This window comes from Rattus rattus, chromosome 1 (assembly GCF_011064425.1).
Source record: "Rattus rattus isolate New Zealand chromosome 1, Rrattus_CSIRO_v1, whole genome shotgun sequence".
Classification (NCBI taxonomy): Eukaryota; Metazoa; Chordata; class Mammalia; order Rodentia; family Muridae; genus Rattus; species Rattus rattus.
In genome coordinates, this window is record NC_046154.1 from 12,484,811 (window position 1) to 12,512,290 (window position 27,480).

Consider the following 27,480-nt stretch of genomic DNA (forward strand, 5'->3'; position numbering starts at 1 on the left):
GAGAACTCCCACGTTGTCTTCTTAATCAAAGCTTAATTATTTACAGTATGTATGCTTGGAAGGGATGTACATGTGTACCACAGTGCACGAGTAGAGGCCAGAAGACAGGACACAGAAGCGGGTTTGCCCTGGGGATCCAACTTGGGTTGTCAGGCTTGGCAGCAAACACCTGCTAAGCCATTTCGCAGGCCCCTAGGTTTCCTCTTTCAAGAATACCGATGGGCTACACAGCAAAGAGCTAGGTGTGGGACTTTTGATATTTTTATTTCATAATGATCCTGCATTCTCTCATATAAAATGGGGTCTCCTTGAGGGCCAAGATTGTAGCTCACTTGTTTCTTTATCTTCCTGGTTCTCCAAAAGTTCGCATTCTTGACTCGTGTCATAATCACCTGGGTGACCTCTTAGCCGGCAGTGGTGTCCCACCTGCAGCGGGGGGCTGGCGCCAGGTCCGTTTGAGGGTTCCCTTGGCTCTCTTTGGGTGACATCAAGGCCAATGCCTTTGGAGCACTGAAAGAGAAATGAAGCCGGAGATAGCCTTGGTTTCTAGGTCCTTTCTTCTTTGGGTATCTTTTCAGCAGGGGGTGTCAGGCGGACCTTGTGCTTTGCTGGACGAGTGCCTGGTCCCAGGGGCTGGCAGGGCTCTGGGCTTTGCTGCCAGAGAGGTGAATAGAGGAGGGAGGAAGAGATGATGCCAGGCGCCTGGGCTTGGCAGCCACCTCCGGAGGGCACCCGGGGATGCCCTCAAGTGTCCAGCAAGCTGGTGAGGTGCCAAGGCTGGGCAGATGGGGCTGAGAGCCGCCAGCCGGAGCGCACGACTGGGAGAGACCTGGGCACCCGGAAATCTCAGGGGCCAGTAGGGGGTATGGTCAGGTCCGTTTGCAGTGACTAAGACTGACCCCCAGGGGTCGCTGCGCTATGCTCTGTCCCTGCTCGCCAACTCGGGGAGCTGGCTGTACCACCACGCAGCTCCCGCAGGGGGAGAGGTAGCCAGGGCGGCGCCTGGCGGCGGGACCGGGAGACAGCAGCGCGCGGCGGAGCGCAAGCCCTAGCCGGACGGTGACGCAGAGCCCGCAGGCGCTGATGCTGGAGGCGCCAGTGGCCGGGGGGCGGCGCGACTCCAGAGGCTGCCCGGGACACCCCCGCACCCCGTGGTAGGAACCGGGACCCAAACAAAGGCGGGCGGCAGATAAAAGGCGGCGGCGGCGCCGAGTGCTTCGCGTGCGCGCTGGGGACGTAGTTGTCACGGACCTGGCCGCGGTCTGCACGCCGGCGAGCGGAGCTTGGGGGCCGCTGGCCTCCTATAGCTCTGAGGACCTTTCCTTCTGAAATTCTCTACAAGGGACAAGTGTTCGAAGCGGGGTGGCCGAAGCCCCTTAACCCCTGAGGCACCCGTGTATCAGCCTAGCTCGTCTCGGCCAGCGAGGTGAGTGTGACGGCCGCTGGTCGCCATCGGGACTGGGGATGCGCTGCTCCGAAGAGGTGAAGGGTCTAACGCGCCACATGCGCCCCAGCCTGCGCGGGGAGGAGGCGGGGGAAGTGCGGGAAGTTCTCTCGTTCTCAGGCCACCCCGAGCAAGGGCCTCAATGCCCAGGAAAGCCGGCTGATGGGGACAGAGTTCCTATCTCAGAGCTTGTCCCTGCGCCCCTGAGGCTTGCATCAACGCGTTGGGGACCAGCTGCAGCCTCGGTCTGCGGGAGCGCGTTTAATGTCCAGAATCATCCTGGTTCCCTATCTCCTGCTCATCCCTGCTCGTCCCAGTGGGTATCTTTCTGGGTCCATAAAAGTTGAGTGTCAGCCTGAAGCCATCCCAAATCCGCTGTCCGCCAGGCTTCAGAAGAGGGAGGGGACAGGAAAGCTACAGCCTCTATAGTTGCCCCCTACTTGAGCGCACTCACGCGCTTGGCGGGACGTTCTTTGAGTCTTGGGTTGCGGCTAACCCGCTGCAGGTGCCGCTGGGTGCCAGGACCTCTGGGGCTCCGGCAGGCGATGGAAGTGGAGCGCTAGAGGGTCCTTGTGTCAGCCCAGAACATTCGTAAGGACTGTGATGGGGTGGGCATCTTTGCAGCCGTGGAGCACAGTCGGGGAAAGATTACCAGCACGAGTGGCGGCGAGTCCGGAGGGCCAGCCCTGCCGCTGGGAGAACTTTTCCCAACTCCCCTGGGAGACACCTCCCTGGAGTCTTCCTCTGTCCCACCTCTGTCCGGTCCACGGATGCTTCCTGAGTCTGGGTGCGAGTCCTAGTCTGGTTGCACTCTAGGTCAGTACCGCGGACAGCGCACTGAAGCCTACAGCCCCAAGCACCATCCATACGCACGAATGAAGCACACGCACGCACTTGATATAGAGCACTCACGAACATTCCACGCACAAATTCACACTCCTTTCTGGTAAATACATTCCTATATCGTGGCTCATAGGCTCACACAATGCATACAGAGACCCAGGATTCACACCCACGTGGACAAGCCTCGTCTTCCCACAAGCCCCAGTTCGTGGGCCAGGACTCATCCCACTCAACGTTCGCTCTCGCTGGAGGATGCTCAAAACCCCCGGACTCCAGAGACCGCTGCCTAGGACCCCGCACTGATACCTCACGGTATACAGGGACTCAGGCTGTGGGTACACACACGAGCACACAGGCTCGATCAGCACCCCCTCCCTCCCCCTTCTACTGCAGACCTAGAAGCAGCTGTTAGGCTCAAAGGAAGCTCCGGGCAGCAACCCAGCCAGGCAGGCAGGCGCCTCACAGTCTTGGTTGGAAGCTCAGTGTCCATTTCGGACTCTCCACCCCCATGCCCGCTCAAGCCTCTTCCTGGCATATCTTCTCCCTCCAGGGTCTGCAGTCTTTGCTAGCACTCTTTGTTGGCTGTTCTCCTTCCCAGGGTTATCTTTCAACTGCACACCCTTTAGTGCTTCCCGTCCATCATCCTTTCTGACTGTCTTCGTCCTTTTTCCTGACTTCCCTTCACTGGAGACTGATGTGGTCTGCGCTCTGATACCCGTGCTGGCACTACTGGCCCTTGGGGCACAGACTCTGGCTTGATTCCTCGGCTGCAGTTTCCATTCACCCATTCCTGTCTCTTCGAGTATTTGCCTCTCTCTTCTCAATAGCTTCGGCAGCTTTTACTGACAATCTTGGGAAATTTTTCAGGGTCAGAGCCTCAGAAAAGTGTCTCAAGGGGCCCCGGAACCTGGTGAGCGGGACAGTTCTGGGGTCACGGGAAACCTCAGTTATCCCTCCCCCCCTCCTCCAGAGCTGTCGTTTTGAAGGATCCAGACCCAGGCCTCAGCTTGCCCTTTGAGACTCTCTTGTTGTCTTTAAAATCCTGAAAAGGCTTGAGAAAATCCTTATAGTAGAGGGAGAAATGAGCCTGAAACAGAGATTCCTAGTCCCTGGTTTTAATTGGTCACGGGTGCCCCGTGCTCCCCTGGATAGACTCTCGCCATACTCTGGCTTTGGGCTTCCTGTTGTAAATGGGCAGGGTTGCCCGTGAGATTGTTTTTTGGATGTGATCGTGAAGAATGTTCACTCTATAGTGAATGTCCTGACTTGCACAGGATTGAAACCATGGTTGTAACTCACAAAGGTTATGGTGCTTCCCGCTGCTTCCTGAGAATCCCTCACTCCTGCTAAAGACACCCTACTCCCAAGTGAGGGATGCTCAGTTCATTTTCTTAATAGGACCAGAGATGCCAAGTAATTTTCTTACATCACACAGCTCAGGCCCAGTCTCCATGGAGGCAGGCACTGATGTGTATCTCTCCACTGTGCTAAGGTACGATGGTCCAAGTCCTCGCTTCTGGTGATGAGGACCCCCCTCCCCCCCTTTCCGGCACACCTGGCCAGAAAGGCAGATGGAGTTGCTAGGTTGATGGTCCTTGTCCCCAGACACATGGTTTCACAGAAGGGACTGTCCAAGATATATCACCGGCAGCTTCAAGTCTTTAGGACTCAACCAAGCAGGCTGGTCTTGATCTGTGTGTACACTGAGGGAGGGCAGGTCTCAGCACCCTTTGACTAAGCCGTTTCTCACAGAATCCTGATCTGTGGGCTGCAAATCAAGGTGCCTAGAGATGTGGTGGGCTCCCCCAAGGGAACCACCAACCAACTATTGGTTGTATATAGTCACCCCAAGATGATGGTCACAACAATGGCATAGGAGCTGATCGTAACAGTCCTGGTTGATAACTGATAGCCGCTGGATTTTAATTGGAAGCTTGTCTCTCTATCTCTAGTTCCTCCCCCTCCCCCTTTGAAATCATCCTCTCACCCGTACCCCCCTCAGTGTTCCCTTTCCAGCATGCTCAAGTGTGACCGCCACTGTCCCTGTCCTAGCCCAGCGAGCGAGGGAGCTAAGGGGCTTGTCATTTGAAACCCTCTCTCTCTCTCTCTCACTGACCACCCTCCACCCCCCCCACGGAAGCCTGTTTCTGCCCGTGGAGTGTGAGAGGCGTCAAAGTCTGTCAAAACACCCTCCAAAGCTGGATTCCAGAGCACCAATATCCCGGGGAAAATAAATAAAGAGAACAGCAGCAGCCCGGAATAGAAACACGCACCCAGTCGCAAATACGCATGTTTTCCACGAGTCGCGTTTCACAGGCAGGCAGTGCAGCACGAGCTCCAGCTGCTCAACAAAGGCCAGAGGCAGGGACGGTACCCGTTCCAGTCCAGGGAAGCCAGGGGACTCTTCCCAGCCAGCTCGTGCCCCACACTGGGAAACCACAGGCCACACTCGACACCGGCTGCCCTGGCTGGAAGGTTCCAGGAACGGGATGATGGTAGTTGATAGGTTCCTGAGGGTTAGTCACCAGCTCATTGGGAAGGGACATGCAAGGCTGATGGCCTCATGTCCCCTGTTTACCATGAGAGGCTGGTAATGGCAGCACCTTAACAGCAGTGGCCGGTTGGATGCCTGCCGCCTGTCAGGCAGGAAACACATACACATGTGGTCGTATTTAAGCTTCTCGAGGCCCGGGGTCATTATCCTCAGGGGATTCGTGGGAAAAAGAAAACAGAGAGACTATCCTGAGACCTCACGACCTGAAGAGTCCAAGTTGGGCCTGGGTTTTTGTTCGTTTTGGTTTTCAAGTTGGGGTTTCTCTGTGTAGCCCTGGCTATCCTGGAAGGCAATCTGTCGACCAGGCTGGCCTCGAATCGGAAGAGTTCTTCCTGCCTCTGCCTCCCGAGTGCTGAGATTAAAGGTGTGAGCCGCCATCCCAGACAGGACCAAATTTTGATCTGAATGACGCAGAAGTCTCCCCCGTGCCCAGGATTCTGCGCTGTCGTAGTTATTTCTTTCGTGTTTATTTGCTACGTTCCGTCAAGAGAACCAACCGCTCGTGCTTGGTGTAGCAACTGAGACTCTGTCTCAAGAAGCAAATAAGATGAAAAAAACAGACCCACGTATGTGATCGTTAGCGTGGTCAAATGTGTCTCTAAGCGGCCTGAGTGCACTGGGTAGCTGGGGTTTCTGAGCCATGACTTGGCTGAGACTGGGTCTGAGTGCCTCACTGCTGCATCTCAGGCCCCGTCTCCTGCCTTGGGAACCCAACCAGAGCCCTGAGACATCTGTAGATCTTAGGCTAGGAAAGACAACACAATTCAGAAGCGGTCAGAGCCAAACAGTGACTTCAGAGAAGGCAAGTAAGTTCCCTAGCGTCACACAGCATTCTTGTACCAGAACCCCAGTCTCGAAGAGGCTTGTTCTGGAGCAGTCTGGTTGGCCCTAGGGGACCGAATTGATACAGGCAGTGAGTCTAGCAGTGTCCCTTCAAGGGCAGAGATGAAATTCCTGTCATTGTTCAATCCATCCCTGCATCCCTGTTGATGTCAGCCTGAACCTCTTCTTACCCCGGGCCTACAACAACCAGTAAGTGAGGCACATACAGCATGCCAGCTCTTGCTAAACATCCTTTGTCCTCTAATGCCCGAGACCACCCTGAAGACAAGCGTTCTTGTTCTAATTCACAATGGGAGGAAGCAGGTGAGACTGGAGAGGTTGGGTCGCTCGCCCAAGGTCATATCACTAGTTAAGGAGCCGTTGGGGTCCAGCAGAGCCCCTGCCAGAAGGTTCACTGTGAGAATGAGGAAAGGGAGGCTTTGGGACCAGAGTCAGGGGGAAGGTGCAGCCACTGGGCAGCTCCAGGCTAATTCTATGACACCTCTCCAGCCTTGTCTTGATTGCTGGCACCGGCAGCTGCTGTGCTCCTGCCAATCCCTGGAAGGAGGAGACCCAGGGAAGCATCTAGGACAAGCCATTGCAGGATGTCACTAGAGGGTCAGGGCAGGAACATCTTAGGTAGTGAAGCAGCTAGATGAGGACACCACGGGATGCAGGCCCTAGATTCTGGCACCCCACTCCCTCCTTTTAATGCCTCTCTCTAAGGAAGCGAGCCTGGGAACCTAGGAAGTCTGAAGCTGCGTTGGTGACAGGCTCAGGACTCAATGTACTGCGAGTAAGGTCAGGACAATGGAAAGATCTGTATGGGTCCCGATGTTAGCCTCTTTCATCCGGGTCCCCAACAGAGGGCAATTTTTGGAACCAGGCAAGACTATCCTGGGAGAGAGTTTCGGGGTCTTAAACCTCCTGGGAAAGGCTTCTTTAATCCCCTGCACCCCTGAGTGTCCATGCACAGCCCCATGGTGTGCCACGCACTGGGCGTTCAAAGAAAGATCTATCTGGAGCCCTGTAGAGTACCATGGAGTCCCTTACCCCATCCCTGACTCCTGCCCCGAGAGCAAAGGTGATCAGTGATCCAAGTGATTGCTTTCATGTCTCTCCCAAAACAGAAGAGGGACCCAGTATTTTCCGGAACCGAGGACCTAATCCAAGCAAGCGGTCATCTCCAGTTCCGGCGGTAAATTTCCATAGGTGCTATAACAACCAGCAGGCTATCATCTTCCTGTCTTGGTGACTGTGGTGGGAGGCGCCATGGGGCCAGTTCCTCCCAGATGACATGTGGTCCTGATATCCAGCACACGTATGGCACCTTGGTCAGTAGGAGAAGAAGCATGGCAGGCAATGGGCATCCAGATCTGCCCCGAAGGACAGGTAGTACCTTCCCGACTCTGGGGAAGATACACACACGGAGTCCAAGGGCAGAAAGACAGCGCTAAATTGGGACACTGGGAAGTGACGTTTCCCCATTGTCCTGACCTTGGTACCATCTTGAAGGGCTTCTTAGGAGCCTTGCCGGGGTTGAGCTGCAGAGAGGTCAGCCCAGTTATAAGAATGACTCCGAGAGCAAGCAGCATGCCTCGTGGTTTTAAAACTTTATTTTGTATGTATGAGCGTCTTGTTCACATATGTATATACGTGAACCACATGTGTGCCTAGTGCCCATGTTGGAAGAGGTTGTTGGTACTGGAGTTATGGAAGTTGTGAGCCACCAGGTGGGTGCTGGTCCTCTTCGAGAACAAATGCTCCTAACTGTCGAGCCGTCTCTGCAGCCCCAGGCAGCAGACTTCGAATGTCTGCTCCACGGGTGACATTCTGTAGATCTTGTCTTGTCAGTCAGATGGCAACAGGTGGCACCTACTATGTCCATCATAAGGGCAGGAAGTGGGAAAGGCAGAGAGAGGTGAAGCAGGAAACGAGAGAGACAGGATTTGAACCCAGACAAGGTGATGACAGACTACTATGACAGGATGAAGTCCACAGTTTGGCCTTCACTAACACAATTTGTGGAAGCACCTTTTGGATCCTCAGTGATTGGTGGTTTGTATGTCTGGCTTGGGGTGGGGACTGGCCGTTTGCAGTTCTGACTGCCAAGCAGCCAACAGATCACTTTTCTGATATCCAGATGCGGACAGCATCTGGCTGACTGACAGGCCATCCTCTGGCTTTCATCTGGATAGCTTCCCATTTCCACCCGTGGTAGACACAGGTGGGTCCCAGGTCCCTCTGAGTATAGTAGCATCTGGGGATTCCTGGATGAAAGCCTTGGTTTAAAAGCTTCATTGTGTGGTTCACAAAAAATAGGACACTGGTTTTGGTTCTTGCCTGCAGTCCAGACCTGAGAGAAATTAAACCAGAAAGAAATCAGGCTTTGGAAAAGCATCGGCCACCAGATAAAACCCTTCCTGGTCTGGCTGGGGACAAGTACCACAGTAGCAACTGCTACCTGCTACCTGCAAGGCAGCCTGATTGCCCTAGCAAGTCTGACAGAGGCTTGCAGCAGACCATCCGAAGTAACAGCTAAAATCTACGATACACAAGGAGATGTCAGAATCAAGAGATATTTTTGGGCATCAGAGAACGTGAGAATGGGTCTAGGGTGAGAATTTAATGAATCTTTTGGGAAGAAGGATTTCACAAAGTCAAGATTAGGATGGTTTAACAAAAATAACAGTAGAAAGTACCGATAGGGTGGAATGGATGCATGGGTGGATGGGTACGTAGATGGTTTCATGCCTGTATGGATGAGTAGGTGGATGGGTTGAAGCATGGGTGGATGGAAGAATGCATGAATGGATGAGTAGGTGGGTAGATGTATACATGCATGGAGAGATAAGTGCATGGATAGATGGATGAATAAGTGGATGGATTTATGCATGCATGGATGAATGCATGGATGGATGGATGGATGGGAACATGATGAATGGATACATATGTGAGCAATGGATAGATGATTACATGGATAGGTGAATGGATGGATAGGTGATTTCATGAATGGATGGATACATGGATGGATGGATAGATGGATGGATAGATAGATGGCTGTTTACATGGATAGGTGATGAATGGATGGCTGTCTACATGGATGCAAATATGCATTAATGAATGAGGTAGACACATGAGTGGGTGAGGAAATATGATAGGTGGATGGATGTGTGTGTGTGTGTGTGTGTTTGTTTATGGCTACATGAATGCATGCATGCATAGAAGAATGGGTAGGTAGGTACAAGCATGGCTGGGTAGATAAATGATGGATGGATGCATATATACGTGGGCACATGAATAGGTGATTGCATGGATGGATGGACGGATGGGCAGACAGACAGATGGACAGATAGATGAATGATGGATGGAGCTAAAGGGCTTTCTAATTAGCTTTGATAATCAGGGCTTTGACTGACAGCCCCCCAACCCCCCGTACTGACAAAGGAAAGACTCTCTGTCCCTATCCCCATCTTCAAAGAACTTCCCTTCCTCCTGGAAGAGTTGTCCGTTACTAGAGGAGGCCCCTGAGAAGCCTGGGGAGGGATCTTTGGCTCTAGATTAGAGACCCTGACAGATTCCTCTCCTGGAGGGATGTATAGTAGATGAAGCCAAGTCCAAGCCTAGGGTCCTGGCAAGGCCTGACACAGTGGGGTGGGGAGCGACTGCTTTCCTGTTACTGCCAGTTTAGCCAGGGGCAGCATCTGAATAAGAATCAGTCTGGTTTGTTTGCCTTCCCAGAAGACCGAGCGGATTGCCCCTTCCTCTGCAGTCCTCCATCAAAGCATGCCTAGACTCCTGCTCATCCTGTGGGTCTCCTGCCCTGAGGTGATGTGGGGCCTGCAGACAAGGTGATTTGATCCCATGAGTCTCATTCTCTCACTCCATCCTGAAGGACCCTCCGTTATGGGATTCCCTTGGCTCCTGGCTGTGGAACCCCAAGTTCTCAGGGAATCAACACCTCCCTTCCCAGCTAGCTCCGTTCTTCTCTCACCACCTACGTCCTGACCCTTTAGGGATTTTGGAAGACAGAACTGGGTTGTCTTTGAAGCTCATTAGATTCAGCCTTCCCGCTGACAGAGGGCAAACAGGAGACAGGGATGAGACTTGGTAACATCTCAGTGATATCAGGACAGGTGGTATGGCTGCTGGAGGAGGGACCAAGTGCCTTACTGGGTCTCTCCAGATCTCTGGGACTGGAAGCAGCAGTTGTTAGCCCTAGAGCCCTGGATCTTCTCAGTACCTTTGTGATAAAAATTGCAGAGTCAAGGCTAGACTCTTGAGGTTCCACTCTCCAGCCATAGCCCCTGACCCCAGCTGCTCAACTCTGACCACTCCTGCCTATCTCAACAGACAATGGACTCATCACAAGGTGGGCTGAGAATCAGAGCAGTGTCAGACTCTTAGCCCTGCTAAGGGATCCGGGCCAATCTTTTCTTCTTCTTCTTCTTCTTCTTCTTCTTCTTCTTCTTCTTCTTCTTCTTCTTCTTCTTCTTCTTCTTCTTCTTCTTCTTCTTCTTCTTCTTTTTTTTTTTTTTTTTTTTGGAGCTGGGAACCCGAACCCAGGGCCTTGTGCTTGCTAGGCAAGCGCTCTACCACTGAGCTAAATCCCCAACCCCGATCCGGGCCAATCTTAAATAAGGAGGACTACTAGGCGCTCCTCCAGCACTGACCACACTCCTTCCATGTATGCTGGAGCTGTCAATCACCAATCACTGGGAAAGCCACTGACTTGGGCACTGAAAGGAGAATTCACCAGGACACCCTCAAGGCAAAGCAGGATGTCAGTGTCTAAGGTTGAAGTTTCCATTCACCTCTCTCCTGGGGCTGCTGTTCTGCCATCTCAGCAGAGACCCTGCCGAGATTGCCCCTAGAATGACGGGGGTTGACACTGGGTGTGCACACCAGCCAGCGCGCATGGCGAGTGCCTGTGAACAGCACACACCGGTGAGGGTCAGATGGGCTGATTTTTAGAGCCCAGCGTTTTCAAACATTTCAAACTCAAGTAAAACCTAACAGTGAAAAGTTCAGGTCTAAACGAGCCCCAGTAGTCCCTTAAAAGATGCAGTTTTCTGCTTTGCAAATTGGAAATCATTCCTTGGGGGTGGAAAACATGAGACCTAATGGTCTGCAAGCCGGAAACTGCTGCAGAGCCGCAGTGTCCGAGTCCCCTAGGTTGGGAAGACTGAGGACGGGCAGAAAATGGCTCCAGCTTGGTAGATGGAGCCTGGGTGGCCTCTACCGTTCTCCTGCCTTTCTCCTCTGGGACTGGCCTCCTTTGTGCTCTACGAGCCTAAGTTCTCCAGGGGAGGGGCTCTGGTTTAGTCACAGTGCTCCCCCAAGGCTGGAGCACCCTGCTTTAGCTCCTGACCATCTTAGAGCCTCTCTATTCCCTCCAGTTTCTCTCTGAGAGGCCTCAGGCTTGGACTCATGGGTGGGATCGAGGTGTATCTGAGACCTTTCCCAGAACTGGGCTACATTGTGTCTCAGAGGAGGTAACAGCGTCCAGCACATACCTATTGGCCATTCAGCTATCTCGGCTATGCAGTCTGATGTTACTGCATTGCCCTGGAGGGCCACTCCCTCTACCCCATTACACAGTAGCTTGTGATGGGGATAAGGGCAGACCTCCCCCGGCACTAAGCTTCTTTTGCCCTGCTCCCTCCCACTTACGTTAAGATAATTCTTCCCACTCAGTATCTGGTAGGGGGGGGACATACAAGCTCAGAGACGGTAGATGACCTATTCTAAGTCACACAGCAGGTCTGTGGCAGGTCAGGACCCTACTCCAGCCCCTGGCCAATTCTGCTGCTGCAGGCGCCCATCACCTGCCCCTGGGCAAGCTCCAGGAAGAGCTGCCTGGAACCGGGGAAGCAAGAGTGGTTTTACATATTTGCTAATCGGGTCTTAGAGAGAGAAGAGCCCTGAGCTCATCAGCCAGGAAGGAATCCAATTTGGCTTTTATAGCCCTGGTTATTCACCCTCCATTGTGGGTTCTTCTCTTTTTTATTAGCCCAATCTTCTCCGGGGCTGGAGAACTGACTGCAGAGGCTGCTGAGCTCTAGGGGTCCCAGGCTCCAGAGCCCCTCATGGCAATCTAGACAGTGGTCAGGATGTGCTGGGAAGGGGCGACAGGGTGGGATTTCTGGAACCTTCTGCCCCTCCCACCAGGAGTACCTGGGAGCGTGTTCTAATTTCTATTTCTATTCATGCTGCTGGCTACATTAAGCTTTCATTGTCTTGTTCTCTGTGATACCGAGGCTGCTGTAAGGGCCCCAGAGTCTGGGCTGATTGATGGGTCTGGAAAAGAGGCCTGAGCTGCACAGGTAGGAAAGAGGAAAAGGAGAGAGAGAAGGAGAGATCAGTGGGTGGAGTCCCTTCGGCAGCCGAACAGGGTGCCTAAAAGGACGGCTTCTGCCTTCAGCCTGCAGGAACTCTAGCCGGCCCTACCCTGCGGGCAGCTAAGTGCTCTGTGAGCTGAGAGCAGATGAGAAACGGAATAAAAACCGGTTGGGCTCAGCAGCTAAACGCGCTTGCCTCCAAACCTGAGGGCCCCAAGTTCCAGCCCTAGGACCCACGTAACGAGAGGACGTAACTGACTCCAGCAGAGTGTGCTCTGACCTCCACATGCATACGTACGTGTGCACACACAAAATGAATAAAATGTACATCTTAAAGAGCACATAGTGTGTGCAGGTCACACAGTAGGGCCTGGCTGTTGGTAAGCATCGCACCATCAATCGATGGAGAAGCATTCATGGCCCCAAACGCCCAACTAGTGGCAGTGGCAGTACTGGAACCCAAGTCTTTTTTTTTTTTTTTTTTGAGCTGAGGACTGAACCCGGGACCTTGCGCTTGGTAGGCAAGCGCTCTACCACTGGGCTAAATCCCCAACCCCGAACCCAGGCCTTTCTAACTACACGACCTGTCCTGCCCAGCTCACCCTTCAGCCCTGGAATCGGACCCTGGTTTTAAGTCTCTAATAACCTCTTGCTGTCAGGGGGAACCACTCCCGTCCCACGGAGCCCACCAGAGGGAATCCACAGAATGGCAGAAACACAATTTTGAGACTTCTCTGGAGACTCCGGGACAGTGCCCTTGGCTGATATACTGCCCAGAGCAAAGCTTGTTTGCCTGATATATTTCGAGCCCGTTCAGTTTTACGAGTCAGCGCCCAGTTTCCTCAGCAGCCATCAGCTTGGGGAGGATGGCTGTCCCTCATCTGCTCTGCCTCAGCAGTCTGCACATCTCTGAGAAATGAGGGGCTTGGGCAGGCTTACCACAGCCTTTCCTACTGCCCCTCCATTTCCTCCTCCACCTCACCAAGGCTCCCAATCAGTAAGCCCAGGTCCCGTTGAGCCAATAGGATGGTACTTCCTGGGAACACGCCTCCTGCAGGAAGTCTAGGCGGCTATCCCAGCTAGCTTTGCCCCAGGATAGCGGAGAGACCTAAGTTCATGTTTTCGGAGGAAGGAAGAGAGTTTGGAGAAATACCGTCTGCCTTTGTTTGTAGGTCTGGGGGCCCCGGCAGAGCATTTGCCAGTTAGAATCTGGAATTTTCTTTTTCTGGTCCTGGGGATTGAACCGGAGCCTTACACATGCTAGGCAAACACTCTCTTGCTGAGCTGTATCTCCAGCTTAGGACCTGGGTTTCTTGAGAGAAAATTCTAGAACTGCCCTAGTATCGAGTTGCTCCTGTGGGCACCCCCACTTTCTCTCTGCTTCTTATTCCTCTTGTATTAAGAGTTTTCTAGGGGGCTGGAGAGATGGCTCAGTGGTTAAGAGCACTGACTGCTCTTCTAGAAATCCTGAGTTCAATTCTCAGCAACCACATGGTGGTTCAAACCATCTGTAATGGGATCTGATGCCCTCTTCTGGTGTGTCTGAAGACAGCTACATTTATAAATTTAAATAAATAAATAAATAAATAAATCTTTTTTTTTTAAAAAGAGTTCTTTAGTGAAATAAAGTTCTTGCATATATATGTATATATTAGATTATAAAGATATGGATGTAGATAAGGATGAGATAGATAGATAGATATAAATTAGATACAGATATGATATAGATATATTCTCTGTGACTTTTTTTTCTCCTGTAAAATGGGGCTGCTCACATGCCTTTGTTGCAAGGTTGATATGAGGCCGACAGAGATGGGTTGAAAATCCTCTCTAGCGCGGTGGAACCAGAACTAATTATGATGTTATAATTATCTTAACGAGCATCAGAGATTCTAGCTCAGCTAGCCAGGATTCGACTTCACCCCATATGCATGTGATTTTGTCCCCCATCGAGCACCTAAGCCACCGCCAGTCTCCTAGTTTGGAATGGAGTTTCCAAGTCATAGAAAAGTCCTGGAACGCTGACTAACAGGCATGTGGTGGGACATCGGGAAGGTAGAACGAGGTCTCAGGACAGCGGTACCTAGGAGTGCCTGTGAGCTTCTCTTCGTTTCCCTTCCTTCCCCATGAGCTAGACTCTGAAAGAGGCAGACCCACAAGCAGAGAGAGGCAAGGCCTGTACTCCAGCGGCAATAGCAGCAGAGTGGAACCACGTAACTCAAAGCGTCTCAGTTTGAACTTCTGCCCAAATCTTTCAACCCCGATGTGAGAGGATTCTAAGGGCTCTGAGCTGTTCGTGGACCAGAGCTGAACCAGGGAAGCAAAACACAGCGAGTCAGGGAGAAAAAGCTGATTAGCTCCTAATTGCCGTTAAATTATATATATACATATATGTATTTTAAGTAGAATCTGCATGTCTAATGTGATTTTTTGATTACATTTTAATAGTCTGGCTGGGATGAGGGAATGAAGAAGGAAGGAGTCTGTCATCCCTGGCTAGGAAGAAAGTTGCAAACAGAAAGCTTTGGCCTTGGCCTCCAGCCTGGGCACCGCATAAAGGACAAGTAGGGGCCTGGTTGGGTGTCAACACCACCTCCCACCAAAGTTCCTTTCCCTGTAGTCTTCAAACACAGCTTCTCTATTTTGAATGTGCTTATCATTCTAGACCTGCATGTCCGCTGGGGCCGCCAAAAACGCTCTCAGAATCTGATGGCAAAATAGAAAAATTCCAGGCAAGAATCCTGGCCCCGTACTGCTGGAACGACCCCTTGGGTGTTAACGCCGCTGCTCACTGGGTCTCAGTTTCCCCGTGTGGGCAGCAGAACTGCTGTGTTTGATATATTTTGTTTTGTTTCTGGGGACACAGCTTTCTATAGCCCACGCTGGTCTCAAGTTTGCAATGGAGCTGAGGATGAAGTTTAAGCTCCTGGCCTCCCCCTGTCTCCATTTCCTGAGTGTTGAGGTGAGAGGTATGCACCACCATACGTGGTGTATGGATGCTGGGGACGGAAGCAGGGGATCCATGCATGCCAGGCAAGCACTGTACAACTGAGCCACTCCCCCAGTTCCTTTGCTAAAGGTTTGAGGGTGGTGATTTGCTTCCCCTTCCTTTTAAGACTGTCCCCTCTGCCTCAAGGGACTGACAGTGTCCACACATCTTCCCTCCTTCCCCCAGCCCAATGTTCTGCATTCTCACTACTGAATCCTGGTTCCTTGGTTTGCTTCTTGGAGGCCAGCACTTTCCTCCCTACCCCCAACACCAAGTACATCATGACTCCTCGAAGAGGTAAAGATGGCTGGTAAAATATGCATGCCAACACACACACACACACACACACACACACACACACACACACACACACACACACACGATCTAAATAGCATTTATTTCTGGTTCCAAAACTAAGACTGTACCTGATCTTTGCAGAAAATCTGGAAACAGACAAGCATAAAAAGAGAAGATAAAAAAAAAATCACCCATAATCCTCCGAAACAGTGATAGCCCGTTCCCAATGGGTTATATTTAAAATATATATATGTATGGGATTCCTTTCCCACTCCCTGGTTATAAAAGTGGGGTTTTGCTTTGGATATGGCTTTGAGTCACAGCAAGAATGACCTTGAAACTGACTGTATCAGTCGGATAGGTATGGTAGTTCCTGACTGGCACTCCAGCACTTGGGAAGTAGAGGCAGGAGGATCAGGATTTCAAGGTCATCTTCGGCTATATGGAGAGCTTGAGGCAAGTTTGAGGCTACATAATATCCAATCTCAAACCCTAAGGGCAGAACTGCAGAGCTCAGTGGTCGAGAGCACTTACTGCTCTTTCAGAGGACCAAGGTTCAGTTCCCAGCGCCCACACCAGGAGAACACAACGGTCTGTAACTCAAGGTCCGGGGATCAAACACCATTTGACCTCGTGGGCAGCTGCACACACACGATGCACATAACTCACGCACACACTGACCTAAATACAAACAGAAGAAGTGTTGGTGAGATGGGGTGGGGGTAAAGCCTGTAAGCTGAGTTCAATCCCTGGGATGCACACGGTGGAAGGAGAGGGCTGACTTCCGTGAAGGGGTCCTCTGAATGCCTTGTGCACACCATGGGTGGATTTATGCACAGCTACACAGAGCAGGGGAGAAGAGAGAGCAGAATGTAATAAAAAGGCAGGAAGGTAGAGGGGGAAGGAAGAAGGGAGAGAACTTGGTACGTCTTTTCCTTTCTTTCTCCCCATTAAGGGGTCATTATCTTGACTTCCCCCCTTCTTTCAAGTCTTGGACTGAGTCTCCTCAGTCATTCTTTGTATTGTGTCTGTCTCTCCTCCACCCCACCTCCCATTATCCCACTCCCCTGCCTCACGCACAAACCTATGGCCTTACTCCATTCTCTTCCTCACTTTCCCTGACTGACTGCACTCTCTTGTTCCTGGGTCGCCGGGCATATTGAAGGGAAAGGCTCCAGACCATGCCAGTGGGAAGTGCGGCATCCTCAGTCCAGCTGCCTGTTCCCTTTCTGCCTGGTGTCTAACTGGATTAGGAGTCTCCCTTCATCAAGGGGCTGGCTCTCCCAGGGACATTGAAGGTGGCCTTTGGGCTACTCGGTGGGAGTCCTCACATCTCACTGGGAGATGCCTAGCCCCTGCCTGCGCTCAGAGGGCTGCAGTTGCTGGAACCGCATATTAAGTGATCTAAGCTTGACAAACACTGCATTCAGGGAAGAACTGAGGATGTACTGAGGGCCCCGTGGCAGACACCTAGCCTTGGCACAGTCCCCTGGGCAGTGGCTGAGGGTCTTGCGCTTCCACAGGGGAACAAAGGAATCTAATTGGCTGACAGATGATACTTAACATACTACATGGACTGCAGATACTTCCACTTCTGACCCCATAATCCTTTGAGGCAGGAATGACTGCCTCATTTTATCGAGGATAACTCTGAAGGACAGGATGGCTTGGGTCTTGCCAATGTTCCAGTTGCCAAACCAGGGCCTGTCTGACTCCAGAGATCATGTTCTCTCCCTACTCTGACAGACTCCTGAAGGTGCTTTGCGGTTGCTCATTATATACAAGCAGTTGCTACGGAGCCACATCTTTCTTTTTTCTTTTTTTTCTTTTTTTTTTTTTTTTTTTTTTGTTGCTGGGGACCGAACCCAGGGCCTTGCGCTTGCTAGGCAAGCGCTCTTCCACCGAGCTAAATCCCCAACCCTGGACGGAGCCACATCTTAACGTCTTACAGAGCAGCCTCGAGTTCTAAAGTGAGACCGAGAACGCAGTAAAGATTGAAAACCCACACATAGCTAGAAGTCTTGTTGGCTTTTACCCGCCATAAGAAATGTCTTTTCTGTTGCAATTGGCTTATAGGTCCCCCCCTTTTAAAAAATGTTATGCACATGACAATTTTGTCAGTATGTACGTATGTATGTGCACACATGTGTGCCTGGTGCCCCCTAAGGTCAGATCCTCTGGAACTAGGGCTGCAGGCAGTCGTGGGCTGCCATGTGGGTGCTGGGAATGGAACCTGGGTCCCCTGCAGGAGCAACCAGCATTCTTAACCACTGAATCATCTCTCCAGCCCCAGTTCTCCCTTTTCTTTGAAAAGACGAAATCACCTTGGTTTAATGCGAAAGAACAATGTGGTTTTTCCTGGTCAGAACACATGTTGTTGGATTCCCTAGAGCCGCGTGAGCACATGATGCATCTCCACGATAGAACTACTTGTGGTACCCAGGTTGGGCGAAGCCTCCCCTCAAAGCTTCTGACCCGTCCTTTTCCCCTAGGGTATGGACTCGGAGGATGACCCCCTGCTGCAGGATGTATGGCTAGAAGAGGAACAGCAGGAAGAGGAGACTTCAGATGAGGCATGCAGGACTGTCCCCGGTCCAGGGCTGCACTCCGGAGCACAGGGCTGCTGGCGCCGCTGGACACTGCCCTCCAGGCCCCCGACCTTGGGGTTCTGGAGTACCCTGGGCTGGGCCTTCACCAACCCATGCTGCGCAGGGCTGGTGCTGTTTCTTGGCTGCAGCATCCCCATGGTGCTGTCTGCCTTCATGTTCCTCTACTACCCGCCCCTGGACATCGACATCTCCTACAACGCCTTTGAGATCCGCAACCACGAGGCGTCACAGCGCTTCGACGCCCTGGCCTTGGCCCTCAAGTCCCAGTTTGGATCTTGGGGGCGCAACAGGCGCGACCTGGCGGACTTCACCTCTGAGACGCTGCAGCGCCTCATCTCAGAGCAGCTTCAGCACCTGCACCTGGGGAATCATTCTCGACCTGCATCCCGACCTCCTCGCTCAGACCCCAGGGACACTGCTGCCACTCAGAGATCAGCAACCAATACGAGGGAGCGACGTCGCAGAGAGGCTCCGCCTCCGGGGGGTCAGGTAGCCAACCAGAGCCGAGCCCGTCGGGGCGCCTCTCGCTGGGATTACTCGCGTACCTATGTGAGCGCCAACACCCAGACGCACGCCCATTGGCGAATCGAGCTCATCTTTCTGGCGCGCGGAGATGCGGAGCGCAACATTTTCACCAGCGAGCGTCTGGTGACGATCCACGAGATCGAGCGTAAAATCATGGACCACCCCGGTTTCCGGGAGTTCTGCTGGAAACCTCATGAGGTGCTCAAGGACCTGCCACTGGGCTCCTATTCCTACTGCTCCCCGCCTAGTTCACTCATGACTTACTTCTTCCCCACCGAGAGGGGCGGAAAGATCTACTACGACGGCATGGGCCAGGACCTGGCAGATATCCGAGGTGAGCAGGTGTACTGAGGAAATGGGACAATGCTGAGCTAGGGCATGACCAGCAGGCAAGGTGTCTGTGGGATGTGCTGCTGGGATTGGATATGAAGAGGGAGAGAAAGCCACAGACTAGGGTGCCCACTGGGATTGTGGGAGTTAGGTTGAGAGAGAAAGTATGGCTGGTGTGAGACTTAGGGGTGGGGTTGGTTTGAGGGTACCTGGAAGGAACCTTAGTTAGGTCTCTATTGTGACCAAGCCACCTGAAGAGCAAAGGGTTTATCTCATTATCCACATCAAAGGAAGTCAGGGCAGGAACTGGAGGCAGGAACCTAGAGGCAGGAACTGAAGCAGAGGCTACGGAAGGCAGCTGCTTACTGGCACGTTTGCTAAGTTTTCTTTCTTTAACGCGCTAGGAGCACCTGCCCAAGAATCCCACTGACCCCAGTGGACTGGGTCCTCTTCTGTCATGTAGCAATTAAGAAAAAAATGTTCCCACAAGCCATTTGATGGAGCTGTCGTCTCAGTTGAGATTCCCCTTCCCAGATAGCATTAACTTATGTCGAATTGATAAAATACTATGATAAAGGGGAACCCGAGGGCTGGAGAGATGGCTCGGGGGTTAAGAGCACTGACTTGCTCTTCCAGAGGTCCTGAGTTCAAATCCCAGCAACCACATGGTGGCTCACAACCATCTGTAATGGGATCTGATGCTCTCTTCTGGTGTGTCTGAAGACAGCTACAGTGTACTTATATATAATAAATAAATGAATTTTTTTTTAAAAAAGAGGAACATGAAGGTTTAAGGTAGGTGAGGCAGGCTAAAGAGTTGGGTTTGGGTAGAGGGAGGGCACAAGCAGGGTAGGTCTGTAGCAGGTGGAGTTATGGGATTACTGACTGGGCCTTGGAATTAGGTGCGGTTCAAACTGGAATCAAAGCGTGAACCTAGTGGGAACTGCCTGCCCGGGAGAGGAAGCTATGGCTTCTCCGAGCCCTCCCTCTGTCCTACATGGTGCAGTGGCAGAGGGGTTGGTGGGAGCTGGGCACTGAGCTCTTTGGGTTTTTCCTGTCGGCTGCAGGCTCCCTAGAACTGGCCATGACTCACCCTGAGTTCTACTGGTATGTGGATGAGGGGCTGTCCGTGGATAATCTGAAGAGCTCCCTTCTGCGCAGCGAGATCCTGTTTGGAGCACCGCTCCCCAACTACTACTCAGTGGACGATCGCTGGGAGGAACAGAGGGCCAAGTTCCAGAGCTTTGTAGTCACATATGTGGCCATGCTAGCCAAGCAGTCTACTAGGTAGGAAGCCCAGCCACACGGCTGTGTGTGCCTCTGGGGGTAGGCAGCAGGGTGCCTCTTAAGCCCCAAATCTCCTTCCTCACGACCTTAACCCCAGGAAGTCTTTATCCCCAAATTTGGGCAGAGTTAGGCACAACCTCCCGGTCCCTCCTAAAGGCCCCTTTTCTTGATCGGTGCTAATGGTTAGTAGACATGACAGCTTTGAAGGAGGGAGACAATTTCAGAACTCTTGTCCTGGAGGGATTGGGTGTTATAGGCAAGAAAGGAGGTGGCTCCTCTCCACCTCTAATATGCCTAGAGTCTGTAGGTTTCTCTGGGCCTGAGCGTCCCTGCTTGTAAGATGGGACTGTGGTTTCTATTATTCTGGCCATTAAGAAGAGCGAGCAGGGCTGGTGAGGTGGTTTGGGAGTTAAGAGCACCTTCTGCTCTTGTAGAGAACCTGGGTTCCTTTACACCAGTGAAGCTCACAGCCGTCTGTGATTCCAGGTTCAGGGGATCCTATGCCCTCTTCTGGCTTCTGCAGGCACATGGGATGTGCATGGTGCACACACCATCACCCAGGCAAAACACGCACGCACACATATAAAATAAATGTTTCTCTTAAAGGAGCTAAGGCCTGCAGAGATGGCTCAGTTAGTGTGTGCTTGTCATGCATAAAGATGCAGGCGTGATGATGTGAGTTCACATCCCCGGGACACACATAAAACCCAGGTATCATCCCAGCCTTAGGAACTGTAGGCTTGCAAGCCCATTCTCTGATCCATGGAGTTTCCAGGGGGATTTGTGTGTGAGTAGGGGCTGAGGAGAAGACTCATTGACTCAGTGGATTCAAGTGTGATGGGTGTAGGACTGAAGGGTGCTTGCTGCCCTTCCAGAGGACCTGAAGGTCTGTTCCCAGCACCCACACCAGGCAGCTCACAGCCGGACAAGAACACACACATAGATATAAATAAAATAAAACTGGTCTTTGGTCTCCAAACACCACACATGTGTACACACACACACACACACACACACACGCACGCACGCACGCACGCACGCACACGCGCGCACGCGCACGCAGGCACACATGCACACACACATACCATTTAAGAGGCCAGCAAGGTGGCTCAGTGGATCCTGCCCCCTAGCTTGATAACCTGAGTTAAATCCCTTGAACCAATAAGATAAAAGGAGAGAGCTGACTTCCACAAGTTGTCTTCCGACCTCCACAAGCACACTATAGTATGCACATACAACACACACACACACACACACACACACACACACACACACACACACTCTCACACACATTTAAGAAAGATCTGGTTTGGAGATGGGCTTGTTGTTTCTGGCTCACTTCTGTAAGTTTAGGTCCAGCATGGTGTCTGGAACCACTTGGTTGGTCTAAGGCATGAATGCATGGATGGACGGATGGACGGATGGATGGATGAATGGATGGATGATTGATGGATGGATGATGGATGGATGATTGATGGATGGATGGATGGATAGATGGATAGATGGGTGTATGGATGGATGGATGATTGATGGATGGATGGATAGATGGATAGATGGGTGGATGGATGGATAGATGATTGATGGATGGATGGATAGATGGATAGATGGATAGATGGGTGGATGGATAGATGGATGATTGACGGATGGATGGATGATTGATGAATGAATGGTTGGATGATGGATGGATGGATGGATGATGGATGATGGATGGATGATTGATGGATGGATGGATGGATGGATGAATGGATGGATGATGGATAGATGGATGGATGAATGATGGATGGATGGATAGATGGATGGATGGATGGATGATTGATGAATGAGTTGTTGGTTGATTGATGGATGGATGGGTGGATGGATGGATGATGGATGGATGATGGATGGATGGATGGATGATGGATGGATGAATGGATGGATGATGGATGGATGGATGGATGATTGATGGATGGATAGATAGATGACTGATGGATGGATGGATGGATGGATGGATGGATGGATGGATGGCAGTACCTCAAGCAAAGGCAGTGACTTTCCTGATGACAGGAACTGACTGGAGACTGCTTCAGATACCAACACTTACCTCAGCTGAAATGTTTGGCCACTAAGTTCAAGGCCTTGCCCTAGGGAAAAAAAGTCAGTCTCCCTTCTGTTAACCTGGGGCCCTCTAGCAGGAAGTGGAAGCCGCACCCCCTCCCAGGATGTGAATTTGATGCCTTCTTTCTGATTCACAAAACCCTTTTCATTGTTGTATTATCATCGGTGACTCGAGAGGAAAACACACCTTGACTTAAGATGGAATTACACGAGTCGTCCCTTTTACGGCTTCGCTGATCACATCAGGGACTGAGAACACCTGTGTGACATTTACCATTCTCCGTCCCCTTGTGGGTTGGCGGTGTACACTTTTAATTGTGTGCACATTTTAAACCCACAGCCCATTCTGTCTTGCAGGTTCTGCTCGTTTCTGCCGATCTGCGTCTTTACTTTTCCTGTTGGTCTTCATTACTCTCTGCGGCTTCCCGCCTCCCTCTGGGACCACTTTCCTCGTGTCTGTAGATCTCTCTTTAGTATTCTCTGAGTGCTGGTTTGCTGCTGGTGACTTGTGTTTTGTTTGCCTGGGGAAAAAAATCTTTATTTTACTTTCATTTTTCTGGTCTGCCTCACTTGTGTGATGTTCCAAATTGGCAGCTGTGTTCCGTGACTGTTTGAAAAGAATCCGCTTCACTGTCAAACGACTTCCATCGGCTTCTGCAGAGGAGTCAGCTGCGAATCTTCCTTGCCTCTCATTCTTCTTATTAAAGAGTTTGCTGCATTTGTTTATTTTGTGCGTGCACATGCGTGCCACTGTGTGTGTGTGTGGAAGTCAGAGGACAACTTGGAAGAACGTGTTTTCTCTTTCCACTGTGTGGATTCCAGAACCCCTGCTGTCTGTCTTGGCAGCAAGCACCTTTACCCACTGAGCCATCTTGCCTGCCCGTTGTTGCTCTCTTAAAAGGACTGTTTTTTCCCCTCTCCGGTTTTAATTCGTTTGTCTTTTAAAGATTAATTTATTATTTTATGTGTGGGAGTGTTTTTTCCATATGCATTTCTGTGCATCGTGTGTTTATTATGTGTGGGTGGCAGCCACAGTGGCCAGAAGAGAGCTCGGATCCTTTGCAACTGGTGTTACAGACTAGGCTACCATGTGGGTGCTGGGAACTGAACCCAGGTCCTCCGCAGTTGCAGCCAGTGCTTTTTAACCCCTGAGCCATCTCTCCAGCTCCTTTTCCCATAAAATACTCTGTAAATGGTATATAAATTAACGTTTACGCAGGAAATGACTGATTTAACGTTCAGCGTTTTTATTCAAAGAAAAGTCATCTAATCCATCAAATTCTCTAAGACAGATCTTTTCTTCTTGGCCGTTGAGTATGAGGTTGAGAAAAATAAAACATTTGGTGAGGTGTGATTGGCACACGACCAACTGTGTGTACTTAACATTTTAAAGTTGATTAGCGCTGACACATCCGCTGTCAAGATCATGAAGTCCCAGTGTGTTTCCTTATGTCCACTGATAACCAGCTCAGACCGAATCCTGCTTCCCGGCCCAACCCTGGCTATCCCTTTCCAGTGTTTTCTTTTGTTTTGTTTATGTTTTATGCACGTGAACGTTTGCTTGTGTGTATTTAAGGGCACCACATGCGTGCAGTGCTCTGAGAGGCCAGCGGAGGGGATCAGACTCCCCGGAATTGAAGCTGCAGACAGCTGTCAGCTCTGAGGTGGGTCCTGGGAATCGAACCCAGGTCTTCTGTTGGAGGAGGATGTACTCTTTATCTCTTCAGGTCCACGTTCTGCTTTGTAGCATCCTTTTTAAGAGCTCTGTATGCAAGGTATCTTGTAGCGTATTCCCTGTTGATGGAACCCGTCCATTCCTTCCAGCCTATTTGAATTGTGCCCATGCATTATCATGTATCGACAGTTTATTGTTGAGCACCAAGTCGTGTTCACGCCATATTTTGCCTGTCTGTTCACTCACTGATGAGTGTTTGCATCGCTCCCAGGTTCCAGCTTCACTGACGAAATTCCATCGAGTGGTTATGTGTAACTTTCTGTGAGCAACTACTTGGGTAAAATGGCTAGGCAATAATAGTGGGCATTTGTTTAACTTCAGAAACTTCCTGAGTTTTCCATATTGCTTGTACCATCTTGTGTTCTCGGTGAGGGTGAGAATTCCAGGTCTCCTACATTCCCCTCTTAAACTTAGTGGGGGTGTTCTAGTTTGCTTCTCTATCATCGTGATAAACACTAGCCCTAACCGACTTGGGGACAGTGACATTCCATCGTGGAAGGAGGCCAAGAACCTGGAAGTAGGAACATGGAGAAACGCAGCTTTCTGACTCATTCATGTTCATCCCCCTTCCTCGTACCTCCCAGGCCTTCCCAGCAGTGACACTGCCCACACTGGGCCCTCCACACTAGCAATCAAGAAAACACCCAAGGACCTGTCTGTAGGTCAGTCTGACAGATTGATTCCCTCAATTGAAGTGCCCTCTCCCAGGTGACTCTAGTGTGTCGTGTTGGCAAAAATTAGCCAGCATATATAGGTAGTGCAGTTTCTAAACTGTTCTTAATTTAGGAAGGAAGGAAGAATGGATGAATGAATGGATAGATGGATGGATGGATGGATGGATGAATGAATGAATTGAATGAATGAATGGATGGATGGATGGGTGAATGAATGGATGGATGGATGAATGAATGAATGAATGAATGAGGCTATTCTAACAGGTGTGTAGTAGCATCCCTGCTGTCTCTGGTTTGCTTTTTCTAATGGGTAATGGCTTGGACATCTGTCCTCCGATTTCTAAAGGAGAAAGGATTCATTCAGCTCATGTTTAGTCTTTGGCTTCTTCCAGTCCCCTTGGTTTGGGTTTGGTCTGTGGTTTGGCAGAGCCCTGTGCTAGAAGCATGTGGTAGGGGAAACTGCCCACCTCCCGGTGATGGAAACCAAATGAACAAAAGGCCTGAGACTTTTTGCCATCCACCTAGTTTCTTTGGTGAATTTCATCCATGTATATGATGTGTTTGATCACATTCTCCCGCTCCTCCCCTAACTCCTCCCAGATCTCCCCCTCTTCCTCCTCCTCTACCACCACCACCATCACCAAACGTAATGTCTTTTCCATTTCATAACCTACTGAGTCCAGTTCGTGCTGGTCATATATTCGTGGATATGGGGCCATCCTGTGAGTACAGTAGACCTACCAGGGGCCACACCCTGAGAGAGAACTGACTCTCCTCCTCAAGATACCATAGCTGAGCCAGGACTGGGAACTCACGATCCCTTCCCATTTCCAAGCTGAAATGCTGGCTGGCTTGATCCCGTGCAGCTCTGCACGGCCGCTGTGAGTCCATGACTGCAGAATCCCTATCGTGTCCACAAGGTACTGTTTCCCTCTGGTCCTCCTCGACTTCTTGTCTTGTACAGTTTTTTCACCTCACTGGAGAGATGGCTCAGTGGTTAAGAGAACTTGTTGCTCATGCAGAGGACCCACATGGCTGCTCACAACCATCTATAACTCCAATTCCAGTGGTTCTGACACCCTCTCTGGCTGCCATGGGTACCGCACACGCATGGTGCACATACATACATACATACATACATGCATACATACATACATACATACATACATACAGGCAAAAACCACTCATGCACACAAATAAAAATAAGTATTTTTTTTTTTTAAGTCTTCCCACCCCCTCTTTCCCCATCTTCCCTGACTCTTGGTAGTGTGTCCTGTTTGTGGCTGACACTCTACAAACGTTTATTCTCGGTGCATTGGCCAAGTGTGAATTTCTGTGTTAGCGGCTGCCCACTTGTGCCTTTTATTGATTGGGTTTTTCCGTTCCATACTACGACATTCATTTTGAGTTCGCTTTTGAGCCTGGAGCAAGATATGGACTGAGGCATATTATTTTCACAATAACCCCAGTGTCACTTGTTGGAAGGGCTCATCTTTCTCTGTGCCTTTGCACCATGGACAAAACTTTCTGTCTACAAATGTGTCCAATTTTGAAACTTCTGTTCTGTTCCACGGATGGGCACTTTAGAACTACACAGTTGTGATTATAACTTCACACCGAGGTTTTGTTTTGAATTGAGCCCAGGGCATTTCTCATCCTAGGCAAGCACCCTACCACTGAGACGCATCCTTCCCTGTCTGTCTTCAGATCATTTTTAATGGGTTTTGTTTTGTTTTGTTTTGTTTTTAGTTTGGTTGTTCTAGATCTTTTGCATTTCTAGGTGAATTTTAGAATCAGCTCCTTTATTTCTGAAATAGATAAATGACCAGATCTGGCACAAACCTGTAGTCCCAAGATACCTGAGAGGCTGAGACAGTAAAATAATGGTCCAGCCTGTGCTACAGAGTGTGTTCAAGGTCTGCCTGGATAATGCAACAAGACCCTGTCTCAAATTATTTTTAAAAATTAAAAATACCGGGGTTGGGGATTTAGCTCAGTGGTAGAGTGCTTGCCTAGCAAGCGCAAGGGCCTGGGTTCGATCCCCAGCTCCGAAAAAAAGAAAAGAAAAAAAAATTAAAAATACCCGAGGTCGTTACTCAGTGGTAGAGCCATGTGCTTCCCATGCGTGAGGCCCTAGGTTCAAGTCCAAGTACCACGAGATAGGAAAGTCAATCTCCTGGTATCTTGAATGTGATAGACATCTTAAAATGTTGCGTCTTTGGTCCCATGAGCACGATTTCATTTTATCCCCAAGCATTTCCTGTTTTCACTAAACATTTAAAACAGTTATATAATTTCTCCAACTGTTAATTTGAATTTATAATTTCCTTTGTGTCTTATGACCTCATTAAACTGAGGGTTTGTCGTTGCTGCTGCTTTGAATTTTTATTTCTTTTAGATTCCATTGGATTTCCCACACAGGTAAGCATTTGCTATACTGATAAAGAGAGATCTGCACCTTCTTTTTCCAGTACAGACACACTTTTTTTCTCTTTTTCTTGCTCGATCGCACTGGCTAGCACCTTTAGACCCTTATACTGAATAGATAGGATGGAGATTTAAAAAACAAACTCTTCTGGGTGGATTATTTCTTATGCTTTTGTTTTTCTTGGTAGCCGTGAGTCTTAATGGCTACTTTATGATTTGTACACTACCTCCTTAAATACCACAGTGTATCTTTAAGACGGTACCATCTCACCCAGTCACACCCTTTCGTGTTTCCAGTGGCCTCTACACCACTATGGTCCTCAATCTGTTTGCGTTTAAGTAGCCAGTTTCCTTTTGTAGAAGTAAATAAAGACATTGCACGTTTTACTCAGTGACATCTCCATGTACAGTGAGCGTTATCCTTAGTGTCTCCTGCACACTGCCACCTTCCTTCCGCCAGAGGGGCCCCCTTAGCATCTTCAGTGTAGCAGAGGTAATTTCGGGCTCGT

The 27,480-nt window shown here is 50.5% G+C and overlaps 1 protein-coding gene across 1 annotated transcript in view; it reads left to right on the forward strand.

The window, feature by feature from the left end:
* The first annotated feature begins 1,176 nt into the window (after positions 1-1,176).
* The window catches only part of Disp3 (dispatched RND transporter family member 3), a 48,924-nt gene continuing 22,620 nt past the window's right edge, over positions 1,177-27,480 (forward strand). Inside the window, exons 1-3 of the mRNA XM_032894703.1 lie at positions 1,177-1,426; positions 17,783-18,758; positions 19,822-20,041. Coding sequence (XP_032750594.1) covers positions 17,786-18,758; positions 19,822-20,041 — 1,193 coding nt within the window. The 5' untranslated portion in view covers positions 1,177-1,426; positions 17,783-17,785. The remainder of the gene's footprint in view (positions 1,427-17,782; positions 18,759-19,821; positions 20,042-27,480) is intronic.